We start from the raw sequence: 17,760 nt of genomic DNA, 5'->3' as shown, positions 1-17,760 counted from the left end.
CTGGCTCGTGGGTGGGGGTTGTTTTGGAGGCTCGTGCTGGTTCACGCCTCTCCTGCGCTCCGGCCGTGCGCCTCCTCCCTCCTCCCTCCTCCCCGTCCACAAGTCATGGCGGAACTGTAAGTCCAGGACGCGCAGAGTCCTCCACCCCGTCCTCGTTCAGCCTTTTTTTTGTATATAGTTATTTATTTCTCCCGCAGCTGTCACGCATCCAGCCCGCAATGACCCGCTGGATCCCCACTAAGAAAGAGAAGTACGGAGTGGGTGAGTGAAACAGACGCGTCGCTGTTTTTCTGTTGTTGCTGGAAAAAGTCTCGAGTGAACTCCCACAAAGTTCAGGGAAGTCTGGAGACATGCGTGCCCGCTGCTGGAGCTCCATGTCGGGCTCAAACTGCCTCGGCTCGGCGGTGCTCCGTGTTTGAGCTCCGTGGAGGATCGTTGTGGATGTTTGGTGTCCATGATAGGTGGAGGTGGTGGTGTTGGAGGTGGTGGTGGTGTTGAGGACTTCAATGAGCATACCAGTCATTCTTGTGTGTGTTAATCTGTCTGAGCGGACTTGTTGGGAGTTGAAGTGAACTTCATGGAAGGTGCCTTGAAGACCCTTCAAGGACTCCTGGAGGGCCCCACATGGGAGCCGAGCCGGGCTGCAGAGCTCAGACTGTCCCAGTGTGCAGTTATATTTATTATATTTATTATATTAATGTTTCTGTGGATGTTAACCTAAGCCAACAACAGGAAGTGCAGTTCCTCTAACGTCCACCTGAGGCTGGCTCCAGAAGTGAGTCAGTCTCCATAAGTCCCCATGTCCAAATGTCCAACTTCACAGCAGAAATAAACATGTTTACAGCCTGGTACAAAAAACAGTTTTGGTCTCTGTAGCTAATTTCCCCGTTCATGACAACTGTACTGAGGGTGAATTTATATACAACTCACCTGTTCACATTATATTAAGGCTTAAAGTTATGCAGGATTAAGAGCGTGGATGCTTTGATTGACAGGTGGGTGTGGTTACAGGTGGCGTGTTTGAGCAACCAGGCGTAATTCAGCTCGACTGATCTTCAGATCAGAGGCAGGACTGACAACTTTTCCCCTCCGTTACATCTGTGGATGAATACTGTGTTTATACTTGGTGGCACTGAGGTATAGAGACATTTGGACATGGGGACTTATGGACACTGACTCACTTCTGGAGCCAGCCTCAGGTGGACGTTAGAGGAACTTTTTATATTATTGCTATGTTAAAAGTTAAAAGTCTCCATTTGAGCTTGTAAGTGTAGCTTGGACTGTTTCACCTGGGCTGCATTAAGGTGCGGCCCCCGTCATATACTGTGTGTGTGTGTGTGTGTGTGTGTGTGTGTGTGTGTGTGTGTGTGTGTGTGTGTGTGTGTGTCCTCCACTCCCTGAAGACAAATCGTAACAACAGGTCGGCTGGATGAGAAATCCCTTTCAGCTTTTCACTGTAATGACTTTATTGTCGTCAGTTTTTTTACCTGACTGACTCACCGTGAAAATCTTAAAGCTGCAGGCGCTCACACAGACAAACAGCGTTTCCTGGTGTGTGTGTGTGTGTGTGTGTGTGTGTGTGTGTGTGTGTGTGTGTGTGTGTGTGTGTGTGTGTGAATCAGAGCCCGGCTCTGAAAATACCTCGCCTGTCTCCTGTAACCTGCCTCCTCCTCCTCCTCCTCCTCCTCGTCTCGTCTCCATCCACTTTCTTTGTTGCTGTTGTGACTAAAAACAGTTTTAACCCACAAATCCAGGTGGAGCGCCCCGCAGCACCTCCACCTCCACCTCCACCTCCACCTCCACCCTTCCCTTCCTCGTCTCCTCCTCCTGTATGACCTTGTTTCAGCAGCTGATGTTGAGGAATTTCTCCCGTTAATCCCTCCAGATTCGCCGCATGGCGTTCAGAAACTTGTCGATTGCGTGGACGTCCTCCTGCCGTCGGCCTCAGAAACATTGCAGCGGTGACTGACGCTGCTCTTAATCCTTAAAACGCCATCGGACCCTGTACAAGGTCTTACATTGTTAATCCGATTAGTCAACCCGGAGCCGCGCCAGAAATCCAGGCAACTACGTTCAGGGATGAAAGAAGAGATCGTGAGGTTTCTGATGATATCGGTAATATCATGCACGGCTTAAGATATCACAGTGTTTAATATGTGACGGCATTATAACAGGAGAGCGAGCTGCTGAGGAACATGTGGTCCACTTTTATTGTACAAGACGAGCCGAGTCTTAATTAAAGCTCCAGGACAAGGTCTCCTTAACGAGCGGCTTGTGTTTACATGAATTTGAACAAAGCACAGGTAGAAGAGGCCGTTTGATATTGAAACATGTTATCTACTTAAGGCCAGCTGATGCTGAATAACAGGAATCCAGAATTCCTCTTTAGCTTCCTCTGTCAGCATCCTCTTCACTCTCTTCTCCTCTGCCATTATGTCCATAGAGGCTGCTGAGCCCAGCTCCGGTTCTGGCACGACACTGGTGCATTAAAAAAGTTCCCAGTCCAGAGAGTAACGTTACAGCTAACTGTAGTTTTCCTTTACTATGCAGCAGCTACTTGTTTAGTCACTCTTTTCTCTTTTTTAGCTTCCTCTGTCAACGTCCTCTTCACTCTCTTCTCCTCTGCCATAGAGGCTGCTGAGCCCAGCTCGGGTTCTGGCACGACACAGGTGCATTGAAAGCTCCTGCTCTGAGTTCCCAGTCCAGAGAGTAACTAATGTTAGCTCAGCGGCTACTTGATCAGTCACTCTTTCCCGTTCTTAGTTTCCTCTTGTTTAGCTTAGCCTCTGCCATTAGCGATGTCCATAGAAGCATTACCCGCTCTGCAAGCTCCGGTTCTGGCACAACACTGGTGTATTAAAGGCAGTTTTTCCATTACTATGCAGCGGCTACTTTTTAGTCACTCTTTTCTCTTTTTAGCTTCCTCTGTCAGCGTCCTCTTCACTCTCTTCTCCTCTGCCATCATGTCCATAGAAGCTGCTGATCCCGGTTGCATTACCCGCTCTGCCAGCTCCGGTTCTGGCACGACACCGGCACTGCGCCCAGTGTGCAATACTAGCTAACGTTAGTCCAAAGTCAAAGCTAACATTCCTGCAGCGCATGTGAAACATGTTGTCATATTGTGGTTTTAGCTGGCTAACGTTAACATGTTTGCTAACGCAGACAAACTGCTAGCTAGCTAACGTGTTAGCTAACGTCAGCTGATTCGTGCAGACTCCTGGTTTACCTGCTAGCCTTATCACTAGTAAACACTACGAGTGGATAAGTTATTTATAGCTTAGCAAACGAGTTGAGCAGCTAACGCGATCCATGATGCTAACGTATGTATTGTCCAGCTCCGGTTCTGGCACGACACTGTGAAAACCTCCTCCTCCCAACACTCTAAAGCTCTTTTTGCTAGCGGTGTGAATAAATACACTCCCCTGAACTCACAGCCTGTTAGACTCTGGCTAACAAACTGAGCTAACAGCAGCTACATTTGGCAGCAGTTTACTTCACTGTCCATCAGGAAACTCTGTAAATCAGAGAGTTGAGGCACAAACAGAACTATGTGCGCACTGGAGGCATCAGGTGTCTGCATCACTTGTTTAAGCTGCATACTGGGCCATGATTGGCTGACAGGGTTGCGAACGCGTGAAGTTTAACGTGCTACGTGTTGTATAATGTAGTCGTCATGATGCCAAACCACCTCTGCCCTCCTTCCTCTTGCACTCGCTGCGGTCGACGTGTGAAACGTTTAGATAGCCACGACTTCCTCTTTGTAATATTGTGAAATAAGTTTCGTCAAGCGTGTGAACAGCTCATAATATCACACATCTGTTCGTCTAACAGCCCAGCTCGGCGTCTGTCTTTCATCCTTTTATTTCACCAAGCTCTCACCAACCACTAAAAGTCAGTCCCACATTTACTCTTGTCCGGCGGCTTCTTGCTCGCTCACTCTCTCCTTTTCTCTTCTTAGCTTCCTCCGTCAGCGTCCTCTTCACTCTCTTCTCCTCTGCCATCATGTCCATGGAGGCTGCTGAGCCTGCTTGCCGAGCTTCGGTTCTGGCACGACACTGGTGCATTGAAGGCTCCTCCTCTGAGCTCCCAGTCCAGAGAGTAACGTTACAGCTAACTGTAGCTGCTGTTAGCTAATGTTAGCTCAGCGGCTACTTGATCAGTCACTCTTTCCTCTTCTTTCCTCTTGTTTAGTTTAGCCTCTGCCATTAGCGATGTCCATAGAAGCATTGCCCGTTCTGCCAGCTCCGGTTCTGCCACAACACTGGTGTATTGAAGCTAACTAACTAACTAACAGCGGCTACAGTTTACATTACCATGCAGCGACTCCTTGATTAGTCACTCCTTTCTCCTCTTAGCTTCCTCCGTCAACGTCCTCCTCTGCCATTATGTCCATAGGGGTTCCTGAGCCTGGTTGCTTTGCCTGCTTGCCCAGCTCCTGTTCTGGCACGACACTGGTTGGCATTGAAAGCTCCTGCTTTGAAACAGCAGCTACGGTTTGCAGCCGTTTACATTACTGTGCGGCGGCTACTTCTTTTCTCTTCTCGGCTTCCTCCGTCAGCGTCCTCTTGTTTCTGCCATGAGAAGCTGCTGAGCTCGGTTGCATTGCCAGCTCCTGTTCTGGCGCGACACCAGCTCTCACTCCCTGCCCGGGCTAACAGACTGAGCTTGCATCGGCTAACGAATCATAACATGTGATCCAGCTCCACCAGGATCAGTGAAGCAGTCTCTCAGAGGGAGTTTGTAATGTTCCTTCTGCTGAACGTTAGCAGAGGTTTAAGTGGAATTCAAAGATGTCCACTCTTTTTTTTCCTCCTCGCTCTGAACTTGAGAATTAACTTTTGATTTATGGATAACCTATAAGGACTTATTAGCTGGAGCACAGTTTTAAGAGGCACAGATCGTTTCTGGCTGTCTAGACAGGAGACGAGAGGAGCTTTTCTGCAGAGGCCTTTATGTTTTGAAAATCTCCTGCCTGAGGAGCACTGGCTGAGGAACCTTTTTAATAGACTCGCTTTTACGTAATGGAATTCAGTGAAGACGCCGTGGCTCATACAAGATGATTCATTCAGATTATGACATAAATAGTTGTTTATGTAATTGCTCTGACCTTTTTTCATCATGATGCTTTTCTGTCGCTCGGCCGCACACGTCAGTCATGAGTGTGTTTGTGCGGCTCGCGTCGCCTCCGTTACCGCCGCTATCATTTCATTTTCTCTCACATTAGATTGAAGTTTTCCTGCTGGGAGTCGGAATGAATTCGCCGGACCGATTTCCTGGACCATTGTGTGTCTGAGGAGTCGTTGCTAGGCTGCGGTTTTCGTTTTATTTCATCAGACGTCATCGTCAACAGCACGGCGCTGTTTGTGCTGTCGCCTCACAGCAATCCGCCCAAGGTCTTTCTGTGTGGAGCTCTCTTTGTTAGTCAGTGACTGTGAATTCAACGTCCAACAGGACGTGCAGTTCTTCTTCTCGTCCACTAGAGGCTGGCTCCAGAAGTGAGTCAGTCTCTAAAAGTCCAAATGTCCAACTTCACAGCAGAAATAAACATGTTCACACGGAGACTACATCCAGGTTTTAGACAGTCACGGAGACTCTGTCCAGGTTTTAGACACTCTGCGGGGACGTCACAGAGATTATGTCCAGGTTTTAGACAGTCTGCGGGGATGTCACGGAGACTACGTCCAGGTTTTAGACGGTCTGCGGGGACGTCACGGAGACTACGTCCAGGTTTTAGACAGTCTGCGGGGACGTCACGGAGACTACGTCCAGGTTTTAGACAGTCTGCGGGACGTCACGGAGACTAGTCCAGGTTTTAGACAGTCTCTGCGGGACGTCACGGAGACTACGTCAGGTTTTAGACAGTCTGCGGGACGTCACGGAGACTACGTCAGGTTTTAGACAGTCTGCGGGGACGTCACGGAGATACTACGTCCAGGTTTTAGACAGTCCTGCGGGACGTCACAGAGACTACGTCCAGGTTTTAGACAGTCTGCGGGGACGTCTCTGAGACTACGTCCAGGTTTTAGACAGTCTGTGGAGACGTCACGGAAACTACGTCCAGGTTTTAGACAGTCCGCGGGGACGTCACAGAGACTACGTCCAGGTTTTAGACAGTCTGCGTGGACGTCACGGAGACTACGTCCAGGTTTTAGACAGTCTGTGGGGGCCCTGTGATGAAGGCTGGCCTCCACCTTTCTGTCTCCGTCAGCTGGGATGGTCTCCACCCTCTGCTGAAGGAGTAGTTCATGTAGCTTCTCGTTGAAGCGTGTTAGGTGTGCCGTGCTCTGCTTTCATAGTTTTCTATGACGGATCATTTCAGGGCTGACTTTGACCTCTGACCTGCAGATAGAAGACGGGCAGCGTCTGGGACCCGGCCCGGCCTGTTGCCTTTAGTTTGGACCGCGTGGCATCACGACGCGCTCGGCCGGGTTCCTGCCACCGGCTCGCTGCCAGGCTGTTGCCAGGCTGGGACACTGTCAGAGCTGCTGAATGGACCATTGTCCCTCTCAGCATGACCAGAGGACGGTGTCATTCCTTCAGAGCTGCATTCAGCTGCTCTGGCTTTCATTTCCTGGGGAAAGACACAAAGTAAAAACATGAAGCGTCCCGGTTTGTTACTTAACGTCCGGGTTCATTCAGGGGTCACATACAGACAAAAACAGCAAGTCATGAACAGGAAATAGTTTAATTAAAGAAAGGTGCAGAGAATATTTGACATGTAGTTTCCACAAAACAATGTTTATTTGATGTTACACATGTTTTAAACTTTATAGAAACCTCTGGCTGCCACGAAGACACAGAGGCCGTTAGCTTGTATTAGCTTGTTGTTAGCCTGTTGTTAGCTTGTTGTTAACCTGTTGTTAGCTTGTTGTTAGCTTGTTGTTAACCTGTTGTTAGCTTGTTGTTAGCTTGTTGTTAGCTTGTTTTTAGCTTGTTGTTAGCCTGTTGTTAGCTCAGTTTGTTAGCTTGTTGTTAGCTTGTTGTTAGCTCAGTTTGTTAGCTTGTTGTTAGCTTGTTGTTAGCTTGTTGTTAGCTCAGTTTGTTAGCTCGCTGTTAGCTCGTTGTTAGCCTGTAGTTAGCTCAGTACAGTTGTCATGAACGGGGAAATTAGCTACAGAGACCAAAACTGTTTTTTGTACCAGGCTGTAAACATGTTTATTTCTGCTGTGAAGTTGGACATTTGGACATGGGGACTTATGGAGACTGACTCACTTCTGGAGCCAGCCTCAGGTGGACGTTAGAGGAACTGCACGTCCTGTTGTTGGCTCCACTTTAAGCGACCTCTATAAAAAGTTATTCCAGTCTTTGGCTTTTATTTAAAACTTTAAATCAATCTGAAAATCTTCAAATGAATCCACATTTTAAAGCGTGTGTATCTCTTTAATGATCTGTGATCAAATAGTTCCTTGGTGTTACCCGCCACCTTCACCTCGTCCCTGAGCGCTGAATTCAGTTTGTCCGAATGTGTTTCTCATGGAGAGCCTGAAGAATCTGCTCGCACACAGTCGAGTTTAAGTTTTGTATTCAGACTGAGGTGCGATAAGCCGAGCCAGTCGGAGCGTGCTGTGAAATCCAGCCTGAGGCGGCGAGCATTCTCAGCCTGCAAGTCGGGGCAGAGTTCTGCTCAGAGCTCGTCTATCTCTCTGTGCCCATTGCAGCTCCCTCAAGTCATGACAAAGGCCTTTGCTACAGTATTGTTTGCCAAGGTTTCTCTTTTGCAACGCAGCCTCGCTCCTCCCGCCCCGCGCCGCGTGCTGGTTAGACAGTTACAAAAGAGCAGAGATGGGAGTCGCCTCCAGGAAAGCTGTTAGGTTGATAAAAAGTGAGTGAATGCAAAGGGCAGGGCTCGTAGGTGAGCCAGCTGGCAGCCGCTGAACCTGCAGAGTGTAACTATTGACCAAAGGCCGCCACGGCGGTGCGATCGTATCAGACGGAGGAGGATGGCGCCGTCACATCCTCCTCCACCTCCTCCACCTACCTGCTGCAGCTCGGCACCATTTACTGCAACGCTGCACGCAGCCTCGGGGCGTCCGTTTCAATTAAGAATCGTCAGAACGCTTTAACGCTTTGAGTTTGTGCTGCACACACACACACACACACACATAAACCTGCTGTTAGAGAATAAATCACAGATCAACATCCTCTGTGCTCGTGAGTCCAAGTTCTGCGGCGTGGAGGGTGAATTGGTTTCCTCTGATCCAGAACTTTTCTAAAAAACAGACCCGCTCCTCTGTGCACTGAGTGATTGGAAAGGGATTTGGGGTTTTTCTTAATCCGCTGGACCTCGAGAAGGAGCAAGACTCGTCAGTCAAACTGTCATTGCATCTCCAGTGTTTTCTCTTTTTATTCTTATTAAACGTTGTGTGTGTGTGTGTGTGTGTCGTGTTTCCTGTAATGAGACGCTCCTTCTTTTGTCTTTCCAGCTATCTACAATTATGATCCCAGCGGCGAGCCGGAGCTGTGTCTGCAGGTGGGGGACACGGTGCACATACTCGAGAAACTGGAAGGTGAGTGAGCTCGAACAGGCCTCGACACGTGCCGCTCTGCAGCGTGCCGGCACAGGAACCGCAGCGTAACGTAATGTAATGTAATGTAATGTAATGTAATGTAATGTAATGTGGGAGCACGCGCTCGATATGCTGTGCATAATAATGTAAATGAGTCCACAGCATCGTCCCGCTGTCATCGCTCCTGTCGGCCGCTGCTTCTGTATTAATTCTGTGTTTCCTCAGGCTGGTATCGGGGCTACACGCTACGCAAGAAATCACAGAAGGTACGAGCATCATTAGCTCCCTACACTGTAAGAAATGTCCAAAAACTGCCAAACAGTGACAGTAAGAGACTGTAAAATGTGACTGTGTTTTTATGTACACAGTCATATGTCCAAACCTTTATCTGCACGACATTTAAAGTGAATTTATCCAGAATAAAGTCAGATTTTATATTGGAGACAGTTCATTTTACAGTAAATCACCGTAATATTGTAATATTTGTCATAATTTGGCTGTTTTTCACCATAAAAATCTACAAACATTTTAAAATATGGAATAAAACACCAACCTTAAACATTAAATCAACAGTACTAACATCCTTTAACAGTAATAAAGTAAAGTTATTAGTGTTTGTTACGGTAAAATTCTGGCAAACACAGCTGACAGTTTTTTACCAATAAAAACTAGTATGTTTGTTTTTTTATTGTTATATTTAATGGTCAAAACTTTTATACACCAGGGCAGTAAAGTAGTATTTTATTTTAAAGACTCTTCATTATACAGTAAAACACCGTAATATTAAATGCCACATTTTACAGTCTCTTACTGTGATAGTCTGTCGGCTTTTCACCATAACATCTACAGACATTTTAAAATATGGAATAAAACTTCAACAGTACTGACATTCTTTTACTGTAAAAACTACAGTTTTCTGTCCTTTTCCTGTGAGCGACGCTGTGCTGTGTAAATATCTGTATCATGATTACCTGGTTTCTTCCTTCAGGGCATTTTCCCGGCGTCCTACATCCATTTAAAGGAGGCTACAGTCGAGGGAACAGGGTGAGCTCCCGTCTCCGTAAGCACATCGTGCTGATAATCCTCTCTGCTCTTGGTTTGCCGCCCTGCCTTGTCATTTGCCAATAACGCAGCGGTGCTCTTGTAATTATCATAAGTGAGTGTTCAGCGATGCCTCTGCCGGGCTGTGTGGTGGAAGACGTCCAGCTGTTTATCATGTGTACAAATGCAAATGAAACGACACGACCTGTGAGCTTCTAACGACTTATTTCTCCTCGTTAATTAGCCAGCAGGAAATAATCATCCCGGCGGATTTGCCCCTGGTGCAGGAGCTTGGGGCGACTCTGAGGGAATGGGCGCAGATATGGCACAAGCTGTTCGTGGTACGTGCCTCTCGTCGGCCTCTCGTGTTGGTGTTTGACCCCGCTCGTCATACCTGTGATAATGTTTCGTTCTCCGTCTGGCAGGCGAACAGAACCGCCCTGTTCCGGGGCGTTCAGCAGATGGCCTACAGCCTCATCGAGTATCGATCTCAGATCGTGTCGGGAACGCTGCCTAAGGACGACCTTGTGGAGCTGAAGAAGAAAGTCACAGCCAAGATTGATTATGGAAACCGGTACGCTTCCTCGTGGCGCTGCAGTGAGACAAAGTCCACTGTAAAGTTTGATTTGCTGGAGCTGAGATCTGTCTGTGTGAACTCTCAGGATTCTGGGTTTGGACCTGGTGGTGCGAGACGAAGCAGGAAACACTCTGGATCCCGACCGGACCAGCACGGTCAGCCTGTTCCGAGCTCACGAGACGGCATCCCGCAGCGTGGACGACCGGATCCAGGAAGAGAAGGCACGGCTTCAGATCGCTCCGTGAGGGTTTCCTACAGCAGCTTCTCTGTCTAACAACGTCTGTGGCCTGGTTTGTTTCTGCAGACTCGGCTCCAGAACCTGGAGATGAGGCGTCAGACGCTGTTCAGCACCGTGCACACCTACAGCCTGCTCATGAACCTCAAGAACTTTGTGTGCAACATCGGAGAAGACGCCGAGCTGCTCATGTCTCTGTACGACCCCGACCAGTCCGAGTTCATCAGGTTCGCTCCTCGACTTTCTTTTAAAGTCACAATTAAAGCCTCGAGTCCAGTGCTGGTATCAGCCGGTTCTGGTGGAGCGACAAAGTTAACGTTGATGGTGCATTTAAGTGCCACATTTTCTTCATAAGTTTAAGTCTTAATATAATGTGAACAGGTGATCTCTTCCTCCTCAGACGGCTGATGTCTGTCTGTGATATCTCGTGTTTTTCTATTTAAATTCATGCAGCGAGAACTTCCTGGTGCGCTGGGACAGTATGGGGATGCCTAAAGAAATTGAAAAACTCAACAACCTGCCAGCGCTGTTCACGGTGAGTGAATCCCTGTGTTCTCCTCCTCTGCTTCCTCGGAGCGAAACAATCCGCCGCCGCCTGAAATGTGTGACAAAGGGAGCCGGTGTGCTGCAGCGCTCCCTAATTGACTGAAAAGTCTGAGTGAATGGCTCGTTCACGGCACAGTCTGAATGCATTGGCTCCATCATAACGCTGCTGTTTATGTTAATGGCACAGTCAGCAGTTCCTCTGCAAACAAGGCGGGAAAACCAGCCGAGGTTTGACAGACATTTAAAATATAGAATAAAACAGCAACCACTAACATCCCTTCACTGTAATATAAGAAAAGGTTATACCGTATTTATTACGGTGAAGTTCACAGCTGACAGCGTGTTACTGTAAAAACAAGTTTTTATGGCAAAACCTTTATTTCTGTTACAGGGTAGGGAATTTATACAGGATGAAGTTTATATTAGAGACTGTTAATTACAGTAAAACATATTTTTATGGTCTTTTACTGTCTTAATTTGGCAGTTTTCCACCACAAAACCTTAAACAAGAAATCAACAGTACTAACATCCTTTTACCGTAATATTAGAAAAGGTTAAAAAAAAGATTTTTTTTACCGTTTATTTTATGGCTAAACCGTTATTTATACAACATTTTAAGTGAATTTAATCAGAATAAAAAATAATCCGATTCGGGATTCGAACCGGGGCCAGCTGCAACGAGGACTATAGCCTTCACACACGGGGCGGCCGCTTAACCCACTACGCTACCGACCACCCCAAGTCGTATTTTACAGTAAAGCACCGTAATATTTAAGTGGCATATTTTAAATGTTTTGGCAGTTTTACACAGTAAAATCTACAGACATTTTAAAATAGCGAGTAAAAAACACCAACCTTAAACAGCCTTTTACTGTAATTCGTATTACGGTAAAATTCAGTTGTTTACTGTAACAACGTTACGTTAAAGTTTTTTTTAATAAGTGTATTTTATGGCCTAACCTTTATTTACACAACATTTTAAGTGAATTTAATCAGAATAAAGTCGTGTTTTATATCAGAGACTGTTAATTTTACAGTAAAACACTGTAATATTTAAATGTGTCATTATTTTGGTCATCAGTTTTTCACAGTCAACAAGTCTAATGTATCCAAAGCGTGCGTATTTCAGTGGAGTTGTTGTTTCAGCGTCTTTATTTTCTGATTTCATACTGTAAATATCTTGTTGTGCTTTAAAGGTGCCATGTTTTTAATATTCGCCATCTGCTGCACGTAACAACAGCACGCCTCCTTTTTTTGTAATGCAATGCATCTTGTTGCTCGGCACAATAAATCACGTCTGTGCCCGTCCAGGACTTGAGCAGCAGCGACTTGATGAGGCAGCGACTCTTCCTGGTGTGTCAGATCATCCGGGTGGGCAGCATGGAGCTCAAAGAGGGCAAGAAGCACACCGGAGGGCTGCGGAGGCCGTTCGGCGTGGCCGGTGAGGACACGTCCTGTGTTTGTTTAAGCTATAGAAAAAGTCAGGCTGTCTCCGGCTGAATGGCTCCGTCGAGGTGTTAGAAATGAAAGAATGAAATGGGAACACCTGCTTCATGACCTAGAAAACGCCTCCATCGCTCTCCCTTGGCGAAGGAGTCGGTGGAAATTGGTTTAGCACCCGTCTTCTTTTTGTTTTTCGGCCAGATGATTAGTGGGTTTGATGAGGAATGGTTTCCTCTGCCGCTGCAGCAGATGGACTGAAACCAGAGCGAGGAAAGAAAGAGTTTAATCCGTCTTAGTCAGGAAAGGAAAGAGAGAAAGACGTTTGGAAAAAGAGGCAACAGGTTCCAGAGTTGGAGAGTTTTATTAAAGTGTTCAGCTCATGTTGTGTCTCTCTTTGTCGTGTTGTCTGTCACCGCAGTGATGGACGTCACAGACGTCGCCCATGGCAAAACAGACGACGAGGACAAGCAGCACTTCATCCCCTTCCAGCAGTGAGTCGCCTCGTGTCGTTGTTGTCTGTCTGTTTCGTGACGCTCGAGCACAAATGATGAGAAATGAGCTGGAGTAGGACCGTTTGCACACAACGCCAAATATAAAATATAAAAAGACGCTTCAAGGCCGCGCACGGTTTGTAGCAGCAGCAGCTGCACGATGTGAGGATGAGGACGGTGAATACGTTCAGAGAGATCCCCCAAAATATCTCAGCCGGTTCTCCACATCTGAAAGTTTCTTCAGGTGTCACAGGAGCATCGAGTGTTTGGAACATCCTGAAAGAACAGTCGTGCTTCCCGTTTCCTCAAAGTTTCCTCAAAGTTTCCTCGACGTCCTCGCTCAATGTTCTTCGAGCGTTCCTCAGAAAGATGAATTGTGCCAAAGAACGAGCTCGACCAAACCAACAGCTGCAGGCGACAAAGAGCTGATGAATCTTTGGATGTGGAGGATGAACATGAAGAGCTGACGTCCTAAAAACACGACGCACGACGTCTCACCGTGTCGGGAGCTGCGAGCAGCTGCTGTTACACAAAACATGCCTTCTACAGGTCCTGGAAATCCTTGAAAGTTTGTAAATTTGAGGGGGGAAATATCATAGCTATGAAAGCTTTTCAAACTTGAATTGAAAAGGTCTTGAAAAAGTGCTTAAATTGCAGACTGTGCCGTGTTGGGTAGCTGGAAAGTCCTTGAATTTGATGTTTAAGAAGGTGTGAGAACCCTGACGGTCGTTCAAGGTTTGCATTAATTAGTTTTGATGTTTCGGCCATTAATCAGGCAAAACATGGTCTCTACAGGTCCTTGAAATCCTTGAACGTTCTTGAATTCATATTTCTCATACCTGTTCTTGATTTTCATCTTCACAGTTTGTCCACCAAAACATTTCATGCTTCCTCCTCGTTATAAAAACACTTGATGATTCATCAGTAACGAACCTTGATCCGAGCGTCTAACTGTGCCGTGTCTGGGAGCTGAACTTGGCCTTGAAAAGTCCTTGAATTTCTTACCTTTCTGTGAATGTTTCAGCCTCCTCTTGGTTCAGCGTTCTGTCATTTACTCGTGACTCGTGTGTTAAGTGTTTTCCAGGACGAATTAAAGAGTCGAGCTGCAGATCTCACTTTCAGAAAACTGAGATATTTTCTCCGTTCTTCGTTTATCGTGACCTTTTATTGTCGCCATTAATTTGTAATTCTCCAGTACACAATGACCAAATAAGTCAGCGAGCGTTCATGATGAATGAATAATGAATTTGTTTGTCGAGCTCGTTCTGTGGCACGATTTGTTTTTCTGAGGAACGCTCGGAGAACGTCGAGGGAACAGGAAGTGCGAACATTATCTCAGGATGTTAAACTAAGACACCAAACATGGTAAATATATATCTCTGTATATATGTATATATATGTGTATATATATATATATCTCTATAAATATAATATATATTCAGCATGAATAGTAACTGTTACTGCACACACTGGTCATCTAGTGTGACAGACTAATGACATGCTCTGTGGAAGTCACTTGAAGTCAGCGGGCTGTGTGGCAGGATGATGGTGCCATCGTGTCTTCACGCCGTCCGTCCGTCCGTCCGTCCGTCCGTCCGTCCGTCCGTCCGTTTGTTTGTCACCTGTCAGAGACGCCGCCGGCTCGTTCTCATCCCGATGCTTCCTCTCTGTCTCTCTCTCCCAGGATAGCGATGGAAACCTACATCCGTCAGAGGCAGCTCATCATGTCTCCGCTCATCCCGTCTCGCGTCATCGGAGAGAACGAGCCGCTCACCGCCGTCTTCAACAAAGTCATCGCCACGCGGGAGGTCAATCACAAAGGCCAGGGTAAAAATGAGGCGCGGTCGCCCGCTGTGTCTTCCCGGGGTCGCTCCAAATTGACCTTTTTTTGTTGCTTTGTGGGGAATAAATGATGTGTGATGGGTCGGCAAAGGTGTGTTTGCCTCATTGAGTTTCTTTACATGTCTGCTGGTAGGGCTGTTTGTGACTCTGAAGCTCCTCCCGGGCGATCTCGCCCAGGTCCGGAAGGACTACCCTCACTTTGTGGACCGCAGCACGGCCATCGTCAGGAAAATGGGCTTCCCGGAAATCATCCTCCCAGGTGGATTAAAGTCTTTGTCGCTGGGCATTGTGTGTCGCACGCCTTCATCATGATCACGTATTCATGTGTTGTCCTCGCTCCAGGAAACGTGAGGAACGATATCTACGTCACCTTGCTGCAGGGAGAGTTCGACCGCGGGAAGAAGAAGACCCCGAAAAACGTGGAGGTCATCCTGAGCGTGCACGATGAAGACGGCAATCCCGTGGAGGTAAAAACAGAGCAGGCAACGCAACTAATGAGCTTCATGTATCATGATGAAGTTCATCAAGCCTTCATGATCCTCAGAGGATGAACCTCCTGTCTGTGCATGAGGGTGATATTAGTGAAATGTCTCAACAACTATGAACTAAAATGAGTTTTCAGGTCCCAAATATCTAAACTAACGCGGTGTGCAGTCGCGTAGCTAGGGATGGGAATTGATCAGATTTTTACGATTCTGCTTAACGATTCGATTCTTTGTTGATTCTGCTTAACGATTCAATTCTTTATAGATTCTGCTTAACGATTCGATTCTTTATAGATTCTGCTTAACGATTCGATTCTTTAACGATTCTGCTTGCCGGTTCGATTCTTTAACGATTCTGCTTAACGATTCGATTCTTTATCGATTCTCATTTGGGGAAGAAAAGGAGAACAAACAGTTTGATCAGCATCAACTTTGTTTAGTTAGAAGTATCACGACCTTACAAAACCAACAGCGAGGTCAGAAGAGCCAGCCAGACTCTCTCTCTCGTCATGATCATCTTCTAAATGTAATGCAGAAGGCATTCGTTTAATGTAACTGTTATAGCATGTTTTACAAAGCAGCACATGGCTCTAACATGGTAGGCAGTGTGTTATTTACCTTCTGTAGTAACCACAGAGGTCAGAGGTCATAGCCTGGCTGCTGCTGCTGCTGCTAGGTTGAGATTCATCTCCAGTCTGAAGCGTGTCAAAAACACGACATTCATTTAAAAATATTACATGTTGTGTGCGCAAATGTTTCTGCATGTTTGTCGTGTTCCCTCCCGACGCTGTTATCTCCACTTTGCAATGATTGCAAGTCGCCCTGTTGACGTCTGTTTTGGTGAAATGCAGCCAAACTTTGGAGTGTTTGAACCGAGTGGGTGACATTGTTACTACTGATTGATAAGAGAATCGTTAGATAAACTGGAAACGATTCCATGGAATTGAAACACACGGAACCGGTTCTCAACAAGAACCGGTTCTTGATTCCCGTCCCTAAATGTAGTGGCGTTGTGTTGCTGTGTTCAGGATGTCTTCATTTTTCACAGATTTTCTTCTTAACTCTGGATCAAAGTTCATAATATTTTTAATCTAACAGTATTTTGGTAGAAATCTTGCTAGTTTTTGGGATTTTAATCATCAGAAATATCATGAAATGTCTCTCCGCTCTGCAAAACATTAGAAAAAGCAACAAATGAATCACTGTAACGGTCAGGATGTGTGGATCTGAACTCCCTGTTCTGTCCTGGATGTGCTTTCCTTGAGTGTTTTTGAAAAACCTTCACTGCAGCCTCAAACTTTGACCGACTTGAACTCTGTAAATACTGTAAAGGAAATGATAAAACTCTAACCTCCATCCTTTTCTATAGAAAGCGATATTTCCCGGCGCCGGTTACGATGGTATCACCGAGTACAAGTCTGTCATTTACTACCAGGTGAAGCAGCCTTGTTGGAACGAAACCGTCAAGGTAAGCTCGTGTCAAGGACCCTCGAGAGCGCCTCGTATCTCCTGTTCTCTAATTAGATTTCCAGTAGCTCAATGCAGAGAAATAATCTGTGTGTTTGTGTGTGTGTGTGTGTGTGTGTGTGTGTGTGTGTGTGTGTGTGTGTGTGTGTGTGTGTGTGTGTGTGTGAGAGAGAGTTTCATGGACGTTTAATCCTGGATTTTCCTCTTTCCTACAAGGTGACGATCCCCATCGAAGACGTGTGCCGCTGTCACCTGAGGGTGATGTTCAGACACAGATCCTCGCAGGACTGTGAGTGCCTCTCTCCTTTCGTAAATGTCTCTTTATGATAAACTCGTGATAACGTCGTGCTGAGTACAGTTACTGTGTGTCCGTCAGCTCGCGACAAGTCGGAGAAGCCGTTCGGCATGGCCTTCGTCCGGCTCATGAGAGGAGACGGCACCACTCTTAAGGACGGCAGGCATGAACTTATCGTCTATAAGGTACGAGGGGTCGCGGCTCAACATTCGCTGCACTTATCTTCAAAATAAGCAGCATTGTTTTGATCTAATCACGCAGAGATCGCTGTCTTGAATAGCTGACAGTGGGCAGATGGATTATGCATGAGCCTCGGCTCAGTCAATACATATGAAATTAGATCTCTGTCGATCAATGAGCTGCATGATTTATTCCCCTCGCCTGTTTATGAATTTCTCAGGTTGATGTGAAGAAGGCCGAGGATGCGAAGGTTTATCTCACCCTGCCGGCGACTTGGGCCGAGGTGGAGGAGAAGGAGAAGCAGACGGGGAAGCAGTTCCACCATTCGGGAGTGATTCCCGTGACCAAAGACAGCTTCCAGCTCGCCACGCTCACCTGCTCCACCAAGCTCACGCAGAACGGTACCGAGCGGCGCCGGCCCGACACGTCTACACCTCAGCGTCCTCTCACAAGTCGACGTCTCTAAAGTGACGTCGATGCAAAGAAATTCTTCTTAGCTTCCTCCGTCAGCGTCCTCTTCGCTCTCTTCTCCTCTGCCATTATGTCCCGCTCACCCAGCTCCTGTTCTGGCATGACACCAGCTCCATTCCTGAAAACCTCTTCTTCTTCTTCTTCTTCTTCCCTGTGGTAGAAACACTAACAGTCCCCTGA

The 17,760-nt window shown here is 46.8% G+C and overlaps 1 protein-coding gene across 1 annotated transcript in view; it reads left to right on the top strand.

Annotated features, from left to right (window-relative positions):
• Nucleotides 1-17,760, top strand: part of dock5 (dedicator of cytokinesis 5) — a 34,248-nt gene continuing 16,488 nt past the window's right edge. The window contains 18 exon segments of the mRNA XM_027277388.1: nucleotides 1-261; nucleotides 8,424-8,507; nucleotides 8,733-8,773; nucleotides 9,496-9,551; nucleotides 9,793-9,889; nucleotides 9,974-10,122; nucleotides 10,211-10,346; nucleotides 10,430-10,587; nucleotides 10,814-10,895; nucleotides 12,218-12,347; nucleotides 12,768-12,840; nucleotides 14,525-14,667; nucleotides 14,816-14,941; nucleotides 15,025-15,149; nucleotides 16,537-16,635; nucleotides 16,851-16,923; nucleotides 17,011-17,114; nucleotides 17,330-17,510. Of these exon segments, the coding sequence (XP_027133189.1) occupies nucleotides 219-261; nucleotides 8,424-8,507; nucleotides 8,733-8,773; nucleotides 9,496-9,551; nucleotides 9,793-9,889; nucleotides 9,974-10,122; nucleotides 10,211-10,346; nucleotides 10,430-10,587; nucleotides 10,814-10,895; nucleotides 12,218-12,347; nucleotides 12,768-12,840; nucleotides 14,525-14,667; nucleotides 14,816-14,941; nucleotides 15,025-15,149; nucleotides 16,537-16,635; nucleotides 16,851-16,923; nucleotides 17,011-17,114; nucleotides 17,330-17,510 (1,900 nt within the window). The 5' untranslated portion in view covers nucleotides 1-218.

Source organism: Larimichthys crocea, chromosome III (assembly GCF_000972845.2).
Source record: "Larimichthys crocea isolate SSNF chromosome III, L_crocea_2.0, whole genome shotgun sequence".
NCBI lineage: Eukaryota > Metazoa > Chordata > Actinopteri > Sciaenidae > Larimichthys > Larimichthys crocea.
This window is presented reverse-complemented; position numbering and strand designations above follow the sequence as displayed.